The sequence below is a fragment of the Suillus bovinus genome (assembly GCF_016758785.1).
Source record: "Suillus bovinus strain UH-Sbo-P2 chromosome Unknown EDB93scaffold_1, whole genome shotgun sequence".
In the NCBI taxonomy this organism is placed as follows: domain Eukaryota; kingdom Fungi; phylum Basidiomycota; class Agaricomycetes; order Boletales; family Suillaceae; genus Suillus; species Suillus bovinus.
Window position 1 is genome coordinate 103,785 of NW_024542057.1, and position 11,208 is coordinate 114,992.

Below are 11,208 nucleotides of genomic sequence, written 5' to 3' on the forward strand. Positions count from 1 at the left end.
TAACTAGAGAGTCACATCGTCCAGTACTCGGTTGCCTAAATAAGGAATTATTTTTTAAGCTACCTATGATATATCACATACCAAAAAAACAACCATTGCTATTTCCGTATCAGTTATTTAAGCTCAACATTAACATTTGCTAACCATCGGCTTCGTTTCCGCTCTTCCTCTCGAACTTTCGCTCTTTCCCTAAGCTCCTTCTCCTCATCTCTGCTTCTCAGCCGCACGTACAAATCTTCAGCGCTTGATTCATAGAACATCTTGTACGTGCCTAGGCTCACCCGGATGCTCATAGAATCCCAACTTGAGGTGCCTCGCGGTGATTCGTCGATCGTCATGTGTCTATTTACAAAATCACATTCAGTATCACAAATCACGTTTACATAAGTTGTCGTCCTAACCTTCGCAAATATACCTTTCCTTCACGCTTTGATTGCGGCAACCATTCTGTCGGCTGTCGTAGAACATACGAGTCGAGATATTCTCGCCACCGAGTAATTGCTGTTCCGTCCCCATTCACACTAGGATCGTCCGGTTCGACCAGTTGAATGAACATTGTTTTCGAAGACCGATGCTGGAATTACTTGACATCAGGGCCACAAATAATCCCAAAATTAAATCTTTCACATACCCAATCGAACCTGTACAAATGCTCGTCGCTACCAACGTGACGTTCCGCCTCACGTCGATAGAGAATCATATTTTGATTGGATAGAATATCCACCTTTCGCGTTTGTTGAAGTAATACCCAAAGCTCCTGACACTTGTTATCCGACAAGAGAATCTGCACCTGTTAAAGGTAGACCCCATTCAGCTAAACTTGAACCACGAAGAGAGCGCGGTCACGAAGGCTTAGAAGCCTAATAGCACAGTGTTATATTTACCTGCTTGATTAATGAAGACAGTATCTTGTCTAACGTGAAAAGGTAATATGCCTGGACCATGCACCGGGTCAGGCAATAACTCCGAACATGAACGCACAACTTACCTTGTTGCCGAAAAACCATCGCATATGCTCCTCAAACGTTGCCTGATCAAGCTCGTTATCAAATAGCTTTTCAAATGCTTCCAACATGTAAAGGTATACGACATCGGTCGCGTCACAGGTCTGACGGTTAGACACAGCCTCCACAGCTTGCGCTAGTATAGCAGAGGGTCCATTCGGATCATCCAGCCCTAACTCAATTGCGATAGGATTGCAGTGTGCAGGATTTAGACCTTTTGCAGTCTGACGAGCGCCCTGTTCCTTACACACGAGCAGACGAGAATAGATCAACTACATGCGATAAAATCAGCTCACATCATGCGCATACCACTGTGGGACCTGACCTGTAACAAACAGAACACAGTGTAGAACGTCGTGTTCCCGAAAAAAGGTTTTCGTCTAGAGGCACCGTCTCCTGAAATAGGGGAGGTTTGATTGGCTGACGCGTCACGGATCCACTGATCCGGAGAGCTATTTTGAACTGGAGCTAACCCTGCACTTGTGTTGTCCCCCAGGGTGGTGTCAAGTAATACACGCTCTGAATAAGGCGTGGTCCCTCTTGACTGGGATAACGAAAATGTATCCAGGCCCTCAGATCCAATGGGGTTTTCTTGCGAGGATTTCAGTAACCGCTTCCGAAGGTCACCCGTGGCTATTACATTCCCCATAGTACCGCGCCCACTCACAAACGGGACACCGTTATCATTCCGCGAGCCATCTGAAGCTTGTTCCTCGTCTCGCGATTCGTCCAAAGGAGCAAACCCAGCATTGAACTCGGCAGCAGGGCACATACATAGAAGGGGGATGAATGATCGCAGCCAACCTTCGACTCCACGCCGTTCCTGTAGTGTATAGTGCGCATGGGAATGATCCAAGAACGAGTAAACCAACTTGAGCGAGTCTTGAAGGACAGTCATGTCCTTGAATGAAAACTCCAGTTGGTAGCCTGGCACAGCCGCAGCGAGTGAGGATGGACCCTGCTGCGCCTGTACATCTGCTTGCTCAGCTTTAACTGACTCAATATTTCCTACAAAGTGTTTCGCAGTGACGACCTTCTTATCATTCGACTTGAACGTGACCCCTTGGTGATCGAGAGATTTATAGAAATTTTTGGCGTCAACCTCCCGCCAGGTCTTGTTCCATTCTCGTTGCACGCGTCGCCACTCTTCATCCTTCTGTTTGAGCCGAGCGAGGACCACTGGCACAGCGACGCTAGGACACTCCTGAAGAGCTTGGATGACTTCCATTCCAGCATCTCTACCGTAGACTTTCTTCAGCGTCCGGTGGTATATGTTCTTGCTCAGGCCACCAAAGTCAGGCTTGAGTCGGAAATTGGAGCGTTCATCATTGGTCATTTCCTCGATGCGAAAGTTAATGGGCTCTATAACAGCGATTGTGCGTGCAAGGGCTTCAAGCTGGACATGATATTCGTGTCGTTCTTCTTCGCTCTTGTGCAGCGCTTCTTCAAACGAGTTCTTTTTGTGCGCGATAAAGCCTGCTTCTTCAGACGCCCATGTTGGATGTGAAACCCATTCATCATTAAGTACAGAGCGACAGAGTTCGTCGCGACCTGAACATGCCAAATGAACTTCCTGCAAACAAGGTCGCTTCAGTCAGTCGGCTGGAAATAAAAATTATTCGATACGTACGCTCTCGGGTAACCGACGATAGCTTGGACCCTCACCATCCTCAGCGGGTAATGCGGACAAGGCTTCTGGCGGCCCAGTGCGGATGCTCCCGGGAGGACCATATTCGATACTGTCCTGCCGTTCATCGATACCAACCACTTCCCGAAACTGCGAGAGTAGATCACCATCGCCCAAATACACTTGAGCCAAGTTCACAAGTGTTTTCGCATCGATGATGTCCTTGGAGTACATGTTCAAGAGCTTGAGGAATTCCTCATATGTATCCTTGCTCTCCAACGTGCGCTTCGCGCGCTCAAAAAAGATGAGTTCATCAGGTGCCGACTGAACATTGGCAACTGGCTGAGGGCCTTGTAATACTAGATTATGCATTTGGGGTGGCGGTAGCATACTAGCATGCAATTGTGGGGGGTGGTGGGGCGGTGATTCCGGTAGCCCGTATGAATTGAACTGCGGAGAATCAGGGTCGGCCCCTTTGTGCATGTGCTTGGACTTCTTTGCCTACACAAGGAGAATGTTATTGACGAATGACGTAGAGTCAGCGAAGCACGCACTCGACTTGGGACGGTTCGCATAGCCGGCGCAGGCGTAGTCTCTTTCTCTGGAGCTTTTCTCCTTTTTTTAGGCGGAAGTTGCGTCTTCTTGCCGTTCTTGTCACCTGTATCTATCCAGGGTGTTGGCACGCCTGGACCACTAGTTGGCTGGGGAAGAATGCTGACAGCCCCGCTCAGGGCTATCGACATATCAGGTAAAAAATCCTTGAATTCACTGAGTAGATCTTGAGCATCTTTGAACAAGACTTGCACTTGCACGTATACTTGTGACTACGCTCGAGCGTCAATACACACCATCAGCTAGCGCACATAGCACATACATCTTGGATCTGACGCTGCTCCTTCTGATATGTTTGCAAGATTTCCAGGAATTGCTTATATGTATCGGGATCATCGGAATAGCGCGCCTTGATTTTGTTTAGGTACTGTATTGCATGGTTGAATTCCCCTGAAGATTTGTTTTCTACTGCATTTCGGTTGGACAAATTGCCAAGAAAGGAAGCTGCAGCAGTTGTGGAGGGTACTTGAAGGCCTGGGGAGTACGTATCCATAGACTGTGGTACGTGCGGAACCTGATAGGGAGCCATTGAGGGTGTCATCGAACGGGTCATTGGCTGAAGGGGAAAAGCAGGGCCGGCGGCTGATGGAAGAGGATGCGAAGACTTGATTGTAGCGGGGTCACGAGTGACGCGGGAGATCTGCTCGAAGGTGTTTGTGCTCTGAGTGGTAGTCCCCAGCGGTGTTGTAACGGTGATGATATTAGGGTCGTGCGGGTCTGCGGACATCTCTATTCGGTAGCCAGGGGGAAGAAAGGTGTTGAATCCCTGAATAAGATATGGATTGCCATGGAATAGCATTGACACGCGCTCGATCACTCCAGGTGTGTCAATTCTGTGCAAGGGAAGATCATTAGTAACACGAGGCTGAAAGGCAGAAGAATAGACGATATAAAAAGGTGCTTCTGCAACCACGACCACAACAGGAAAGGCGCGTACGCCGGGGTAGTCCATGCCCTTAGGCGGTAAGATAACCGGACGTCATAAAACATTTGCCGCCTCCCGAGTCCCACATCCACGTCTACGTCACTAGTATCTAAACTGACTTACGCTTCACTCTTGAAGTCCTTCATGATGTCTAAAAAGTGGTTGTATACGTCTGGCTTGTCCTGAAATTGAACTTTGACCGCATCGAGGTAGCTGAGCGCATCGGTAACGTTAAGTGGTCTGTCTGGCGACCTCTGCGCATGGGATGTACCGTCACTTTCACCAGCGGTGCGAGGACGTGGGGTTCCAGATTTCGGAGTGCGGAAACCCATGTTTGATGAAACGAGAAGTTGTGTGGTACTGGAAAGAGGTTCCAATGAAATATCTCTAGGCGTGTTAGAGGTTGGAAGTGGGGTAAGGTCGTCGGAATCAACCTGGAGGGATGGAGAAGGGATGGTAAGCTTTGGTGAAACGTAGGAAGAGGGTGGTGGTGGTATGGGAAGAAGAGGGACGGTTTGATTGAAGTTCTGTGACGGAGATTGTGGTCTCGAATTAGGTGTGATGAAGGGTGTTTGGGTGTCCATCATTGTAGTTGCCCTTCACAGTAACTCTGCAGTACGGCACACGGTGACCGAAGGTAAACTCAATACTGCACGTGGGAATCTCCGGAACAATTCAATACAATTCATTATCTTATCTTATCAACACTAGTACATCTCGTCAACCTTGAGTTCTCTTTTTCCTCGCGTTGGTTTGCATGAATCCAGAAGGCCGCAGAAGCTCCTCTCGCGTCTTCGTCACATAATCAATGGCTTCCGGCGTTCCAGGTGCTGGAAAAAAGTATGGCGCTGCGTAAGGCTGTGTCCGTAATGGTGGGTCTGGGATTTTCAAAGGACGAGCTTCGGAAGCGAACACCGTTAATTTAAATTTAAGACCGGTGGGATAAACCCGACTTACAAAATGACCCCGTAGAGTTTCTGCCTTTGAGATGCGTTGATCTTTGCTTCGGCGAAGCTAATGTCCGACACACATTGAAAGGCAGGGAGGCTGAAAGGGTGTGTCTCTTGAAAACTTTGCGGGCTTCCGAAACTTCACCGCGACTAGATCGTTGGATAGGCAATTTTGTTGCAGGCATCGTAGAGGCTAGTGGTTCCACACGCGCATGACCTTGAGGTACCACCCCATCAACCATGCTGCTGTGTATGGTATTATTTGACCTGGTCGATCGTATAGAGGATGAAGTCGGGGAAGCAATTGGCCTGGGAACAGGTCGCTTGATACGACGGGCTATTGTCCTTTGACCGGCGTCTGGGGGTGGTCTGGACCAAGTCCATTGTGATGGTAGTAGTGTTTGAATGAAGATAGCTAGCAGACTCTGGTTATTCGACAAACATAAGCACGGTGGTGACCAACCTCGAAACAGCTGCTAACGCACCAGGAGAATCCCAAAACTGGACACCACCACGCTGACCATCCTCAGGATGATTTTGCGGAAATTCATCGATGCATTCAGGGTTGCAGCATGCTGCACAGTGCATGGGCGTATAACTCGGAAATAACGCCAACATAATTTCGAGAGTCAAATATATATACCATCAACGATGCTCCTGTTGTAGCTGAGGAGCCCGGGACTCGAGTAAAGCTGCTGACTACACTGTGACTGATTTACCGGCTTCACGGGAGACGTCACTGCAAGGCAACCATGGCTCGGGATTTGGGAGTTATGACCATGAAACAAGTGACAAAACGTCAACGGAACGCTAGCGTCGTCCGTCGGAAAGTTCCCTTGGTATAAGATGCTTGCCCCAAGCTTGCAGAATTTTTCCCGTCACAGCTTTATCAAGGGTTTTGCACTGCCATAGTCGTCGCGTGGGAATATTTGAGCACGTGTTGGTTTCGTAGTTGGGATGGCCTTGTCCTATGAACGTCAAAGCTCTTCGTTCAAGTCACTTCTACTTCTAGTACCCAACTTGTTACCAAAATTCACTCTGACCTCGACAAATAAATCATGCCTCCCCGTGGCAGCGAAGGATTAGATTTTACGCCAATCTTAACGCATTATCTTTTCTTGTTTACGACAATTCTTGCGGTGGTAAGTTATGTACCAACTCCTCCCATTTTTCAATTTTCATACTAAGCGCGTCGCGATATAGTTGGCGTGGTTCATCGCATTTATCTCGCAATGTATCGTAACTGCTCAATGTCAGTACAGTAGCTTGCCTTTTCGTAGTTTCAGTCACTAATTTATTTCCTCTAGACCGTGAACAATCCGTTGGTGTTGGGTGGTTTGGGATATTCCTCCAATTATTCCTAACCCTTGGCGTATTGCACACCCTAGCAAGCGATTCAATAGCCATGCATCGCTTCCAAATATCAGTTTTTGGTGCTATTGCAATCGTTATGGCTGTCATCACCGTCAGCAACAGTATCTTTACTGGATTAGCTTCACTGGACGCTATGGCTGCGGGATGGCTCATTATTGCAATCGTGGACATTCTTTGGGTGATCTATTTCACGTCAGAGGAAGATTCTCTCGCATTCCACCTCTTCAATTCTATGGGCACTGGTGGCCTCACACCACCATCCCGCCGTCGTAGGACTCGCGGTGCAAGCAATATTGGTACCAATGGCTATACAGCCAACTATTCTCCTGGTGGTGGTGTCGGTTCACACGATATGCCCTATGACAGTGCCAACAAAACAGGTGGTATTGGTACAGGTCCCGGGGTTCGGAGTCAAAATAGTTTTGTTGGCGGTGCTAGTGTGGACGGTGCACCCCGCAGTCTTGGTCCCGCAGCTGGTGTAGGCAGTGTTCACAGCACACCGAATCCAGCTCCGGTTTCCCTAAGTGGCCCTGATAACAGTATGAGTCCAGGCTCACCATTGATAGGCCCTGGTGCTGCGGGTGTAGGCGCAGGTGGCGGTACTGGTGGAGGTAGCCCAAATATGCCTGAAGCCAACCCGGGCGGACCAGAGGCATACATCTACAAAGCAAAAGCATTGTATGCTTGTAAGCCAAGAGCTCTTTCACTAATGTTCTTTTGCTCATCATTTGCCCCAGACACTGCCTCTCCAGATGATCCAAACGAAATCTCATTCACTAAGGGTGAGATTCTTGATATCATCGATAAGCAAGGCAAGTGGTGGCAAGCAAAGAAAGCAGACGGTTCATTAGGAAGTGGGTATTTTTATCTTGAGCTGCTCGCTGGCCCCTTGATCCTAATGCTTGCATTGCAGTTGCACCATCGAATTACCTTCAGGTCATCTAATAGACCGAGCTTGAAATTTTGATTTTTACTTCTTTATGTTACACCTGACGACCATGGACATGATGCGTGCGTGATACGAGCGTTACGTTCCTTGTAATAGCACTGAAGGTGTCTTGATGCTAGGCGATTCAAGTTATATTATCCACTTCCTTGCTCCACATCCCTTGTGTTTTTTTATTTGCTAGTCTCACTGTCTCGACGATACCACATTCCGACCAATGTTTTCCTGTGTCCTAGCGTTGCTCAATCAATGATATATAAAATAGCTCATTTATTCTTGTCGTTTGATAACAATATTTATTGATGGGTGTGATTGTGACTCGACACTGACATCATCATACAGAATTTGAATATGCTGATGCGGTTATCGATCTTAACGGAGTCTACCGACGGGAGATAACCTAAAAGGAATTGTCTAAGAAATCTCAGTTGCGCAGCGACCACTTGTCACCTGGCTCATTCTTCCCTTCACTGATGAGCGCTCATACAGCAACAGGACCAGCTAGTCGTCTGGCGAACTTTTTACGACCGAGAAAGCAGGCAACCTCAACCGAGAATAAAAATGTCGCCCAGCTTACAAGAGCAGAAAAATCGATTCAGGTACTGAATGTCGAGAATGAGGCCTTGAAAACCGCGAACGAGGCATTGAAGAAGAAATGCGGCGATCTACAAGATCGTCTGCAACGAGTCGAAAAGAAACTTGGAGTTGAGGGATAAAGATGGAGATCAAGGTGTCGATGAACAGGTGGATGGAGCAGGCACAGGCGCCCAGGGTGCTGATAAGCGCTGTACAGTCAGCAGAGAAGCGCAGACGAATTCGGAGCCGTCATCTCCCTTATCTTTACATCGTCAACCCGGGATGTCCAGACACGACCACCAATCGCTTCCTCCAGAGCTGTGGTTGACTATAATTCGCTGGGCGACTTATGCACCGCTGGGTCTCGACCTACCAAACTTCGAGCCATTTTATGGATCTTCTGATCATGACAGTCAGGGAGAGGCGGATGCCAAGGCTGTCAAGTGTGCAGTGGTTCAAGTGTGCAAGCTATGGCGAGACCTTGCCCTCGGCATTCTGTATGAGGATGTCAAGGTCGGACGTGGGGTACAATCCCTCGTAGAGGTATTGGGGAAGACATACAATGATGAACCGCTTGGAAGATGTGTCCGCCGCCTTGAACTTCCTTACCATCACACTGCTACTATAACCAACACTAGCTCGGATCTCGCACTGCAGATTCTGCAACAATGCCCGGAATTGGAAACATTGGTGAGGCCCTTCATGCAGGGATCTCCAGATACAGTACGCTACGAATTCCCTATTCGCAGCCACTCCTTCTTGAACCTCAAGAGGCTCGAGTGGTGGCACTACAATGATGCTACTCGCTCCGGGGGAATAAACTCGCTCCTAGACGTTCTACGTCACTCCCCGAATCTCCAGTATCTCGTTTTAGGAGGGGAGATGCGGACTTACACCCAAACTGGCAATGCACTAGAGCTCCCAGCATTGAAGACACTTCGTTTAAGACGCATGAATCCTCTCTTCGTCCGTCAGATCTGCCAATGGCGGCTACCTTCACTTGTCCATGTTGTTGTAGATTTCCCACTGGAACATAACACACTCGACACCATATGGCAGGTGTTTGGCGCTCGTCTCTGCACAGTCGAATTCGCAAGGCATGTCGGGTTCTTGCTCAGTGATCAGATCACCCGTTTCCTACATGGTTGTCCTCAAGTCAAGGCATTCAATTACTTTCTTAACTTCACATCATCGCCACCTATTTTCGAACAACCTTGCGCCCTTGAATGCATATCTTTGCACGCATTTCCATGTGGCATGATTACAGACATGATCACTGAAGCCCAAGAGCGCCTTACGCTACACCTCGCCTTCCTCTCCAGATCATCCTTTCCAGCGCTGCGCCGTATAATTCTTTATGGCGATTGGGAAGAATTGCTCCGTGATCCTCGCTTCGTGCAATTCAGGCAAACCATGATTTCCAGAGGCTGCTCGATCGAACGTGCCACTGGGGACATGCATTCCTGCGATCAAACATTAAGCGTCTGATCGTAAGTGCCAGTTAGTGATTTGATGTAACACTTTTACTCATGTGCTTTGTCAGTTACAGACGACATCTCTAGAAGCCTGTGTATTCATAGCTGGGATCATTTCTTGTAATTGTCTCGAAATTTGTCCGCTTCCATTCTCACCTACCTTCGAACTGTGTTATACGCTGGTGATATTTCTCCTACTTTAGGCGTGGTCGAAATCTGTTCTTGTCCCCTTCGTGTCCCCTATCGTGGAGTGAAAAATTGCAGGGTCTCTAGAAGCGTGTGTGATCTCGCGTGCGCAGTATATTTAGTACTTTGAGGAGAAGTTTTCAGTTTGGTGGCTTTGAGCTGCGTAGCAACGGACGGGACACAACTAGATCGCGCTAAGTTGTCATGGCCCTGCCAACCAATCAAACTACATTGGCTTATTCACGATCTAAGACTAACCCTTGACCGAGTGACGTGTGTCCGACGAGTCATCATGAGGATGTCGACCGGCATCAGTTCGGTTTGGGCCGTTCGACTGATGGGCCTGATTTCAATACCTCAATTACCTAAACGACCGCGTAATAAGTATGGCCGGCTTCGGCGTGTTCTCGCTATTGTACGTCCAAGGAGATGCTGACGCGGCCCAGGGAGCTGTCGCAACTTTCGGCAAGTAATGATTCAACTTGTGGGACTCGTTATGTGGTCCGGATCAAGATGTCCGAGGGGGCCGATAGAGGCTCATTCATGCAAAGTGTGCAGTCTTCTTGAAGCTTGAGTATTGATTAATATCTTTGTCCTTGCAGTACTATTGTTAGAAGAGAGACTCGTGCACTCTTTGTGTAGCCAGAGTCTCTCCCACCGGCCGAAACGTCCTCCGAAGATGTCCTCATGGCGAGCAGTCTTGAATAATCATTCCGTTTCTTGCAACACTGTCAATTTACAGCCCACATGGGCCGTGATCTTGTACTTAAGGGTTCCGAAACATCCACGTGCAAGCATTTGGAAGCTGCATGCGGATGATGACAGGAAGATATTCACGAATACCATAGTATGCAAGGAGCGACTGTCTTCATCCATCTATGATCTGCATGGGAGCTACGTACTCCCTGAAAGCTACTAACTCCTCACTCTCTAGAATAAATCGTATGAGCACTCTGGTTTATGCAGAGATGAGCGACTTACGTTCTCGGGTTCAGGTGGGCAATTTCGTCTAGTGGACCTTGTCCTTCGTTGATATTACTGGAACCTTCATCGTGGCCATCAAGTGCCCCGAGCCCCGATCCATCCAATAACACCTCTAATGGATCGACCGCGACGGTGGCGGGATGAGAGAGTGTTCCAGGATTGAATGTATCAGAGCCTATCGGGGGGACATGTTCAGAGTAACGTCGCGCATTTGTGGGATTCGGTGAATTCTATGGCAGTTGGCGCAGGTTATGCAGGATATGAGGATGGAACGAGTAATTTATATGACATACCTCTGAAACCGGGCGAGCAGAGACGCTCATTACTTTCAGGAGAGTCAAAGCGATGACAGAGAAGATGACATTTGGCAGAAGGAAGACCATGACGCTTGTTTTATGCTAGTCTGTGAGATAAAATTCAAGAGGAGTAATTCTCGACCTGCGAGATACTATTAATGCGTGCTTAGTATACAAGATGCAGGAGTAGAGAGAGAATTGCTGGTACGGTACGGTTGAACGCGACTGGTACCGTGTTGAGGTCACGTGTCTC

At 48.3% G+C, this 11,208-nt stretch overlaps 5 protein-coding genes across 5 annotated transcripts; 2 read left to right on the top strand and 3 right to left on the bottom strand.

Annotated features, from left to right (window-relative positions):
* Positions 1–82: 82 nt before the first annotated feature.
* On the bottom strand, positions 83–4,810 carry EDB93DRAFT_1111094 (uncharacterized protein). Its single transcript, XM_041448071.1, has 9 exons — positions 4,292–4,810; positions 3,506–4,076; positions 3,186–3,455; positions 2,635–3,132; positions 1,330–2,577; positions 989–1,276; positions 885–935; positions 632–790; positions 83–574 (listed from the first exon to the last, which is right to left on the bottom strand). Exons 1-9 carry the CDS (start codon positions 4,753–4,755, stop codon positions 380–382), a joined length of 3,744 nt encoding a protein of 1,247 aa, XP_041313335.1. The 5' UTR covers positions 4,756–4,810; the 3' UTR covers positions 83–379.
* Positions 4,811–5,985, bottom strand: EDB93DRAFT_1111095 (uncharacterized protein). Its single transcript, XM_041448072.1, has 3 exons — positions 5,604–5,985; positions 5,126–5,543; positions 4,811–5,067 (listed from the first exon to the last, which is right to left on the bottom strand). The coding sequence occupies exons 1-3, from the start codon at positions 5,667–5,669 to the stop codon at positions 4,889–4,891; spliced, it is 663 nt and encodes a 220-aa protein (XP_041313336.1). The 5' UTR covers positions 5,670–5,985; the 3' UTR covers positions 4,811–4,888.
* A 40-nt stretch (positions 5,986–6,025) lies between these two features.
* Positions 6,026–7,793, top strand: EDB93DRAFT_1110 (uncharacterized protein). Its single transcript, XM_041448021.1, has 5 exons — positions 6,026–6,260; positions 6,322–6,370; positions 6,426–7,178; positions 7,230–7,346; positions 7,406–7,793. The coding sequence occupies exons 1-5, from the start codon at positions 6,177–6,179 to the stop codon at positions 7,435–7,437; spliced, it is 1,035 nt and encodes a 344-aa protein (XP_041313337.1). The 5' UTR covers positions 6,026–6,176; the 3' UTR covers positions 7,438–7,793.
* Positions 7,794–8,296: 503 nt separating this feature from the next.
* Positions 8,297–9,502, top strand: EDB93DRAFT_1073850 (uncharacterized protein; the record flags this gene model as incomplete). The annotated part of the gene is made up of 1 exon (XM_041445047.1): positions 8,297–9,502. The coding sequence occupies one exon, from the start codon at positions 8,297–8,299 to the stop codon at positions 9,500–9,502; it is 1,206 nt and encodes a 401-aa protein (XP_041313338.1).
* Positions 9,503–10,652: 1,150 nt separating this feature from the next.
* EDB93DRAFT_1244395 (uncharacterized protein) lies at positions 10,653–11,042 on the bottom strand (the record flags this gene model as incomplete). Its single annotated transcript, XM_041452208.1, has 2 exons — positions 10,653–10,889; positions 10,953–11,042. 2 exons carry the CDS (start codon positions 11,040–11,042, stop codon positions 10,653–10,655), a joined length of 327 nt encoding a protein of 108 aa, XP_041313339.1.
* Between the last annotated feature and the right edge of the window lie 166 nt (positions 11,043–11,208).

What these genes read in the sequence shown, in the direction of transcription:
- EDB93DRAFT_1110 (XM_041448021.1), top strand. Translation starts at nt 6,177, where the DNA reads ATGCCTCCCCGTGGCAGCGAAGGATTAGATTTTACGCCAATCTTAACG. An exon ending in AGCAAAAGCATTGTATGCTT is followed by an intron (nt 7,179 to 7,229) that starts GTAAGCCAAGAG and finishes CATTTGCCCCAG; the next exon opens with ACACTGCCTCTCCAGATGAT. An exon ending in AGCAGACGGTTCATTAGGAA is followed by an intron (nt 7,347 to 7,405) that starts GTGGGTATTTTT and finishes CTTGCATTGCAG; the next exon opens with TTGCACCATCGAATTACCTT.
- EDB93DRAFT_1111094 (XM_041448071.1), bottom strand. Translation starts at nt 4,755, where the DNA reads ATGATGGACACCCAAACACCCTTCATCACACCTAATTCGAGACCACAA. An exon ending in AAGGACTTCAAGAGTGAAGC is followed by an intron (nt 4,077 to 4,291) that starts GTAAGTCAGTTT and finishes TCCCTTGCACAG; the next exon opens with AATTGACACACCTGGAGTGA. An exon ending in ATTTGTACAGGTTCGATTGG is followed by an intron (nt 575 to 631) that starts GTATGTGAAAGA and finishes AAGTAATTCCAG; the next exon opens with CATCGGTCTTCGAAAACAAT.
- EDB93DRAFT_1111095 (XM_041448072.1), bottom strand. Translation starts at nt 5,669, where the DNA reads ATGAATTTCCGCAAAATCATCCTGAGGATGGTCAGCGTGGTGGTGTCC. An exon ending in CCAGTTTTGGGATTCTCCTG is followed by an intron (nt 5,544 to 5,603) that starts GTGCGTTAGCAG and finishes TCGAATAACCAG; the next exon opens with AGTCTGCTAGCTATCTTCAT. An exon ending in AAACTCTACGGGGTCATTTT is followed by an intron (nt 5,068 to 5,125) that starts GTAAGTCGGGTT and finishes TCGCTTCCGAAG; the next exon opens with CTCGTCCTTTGAAAATCCCA.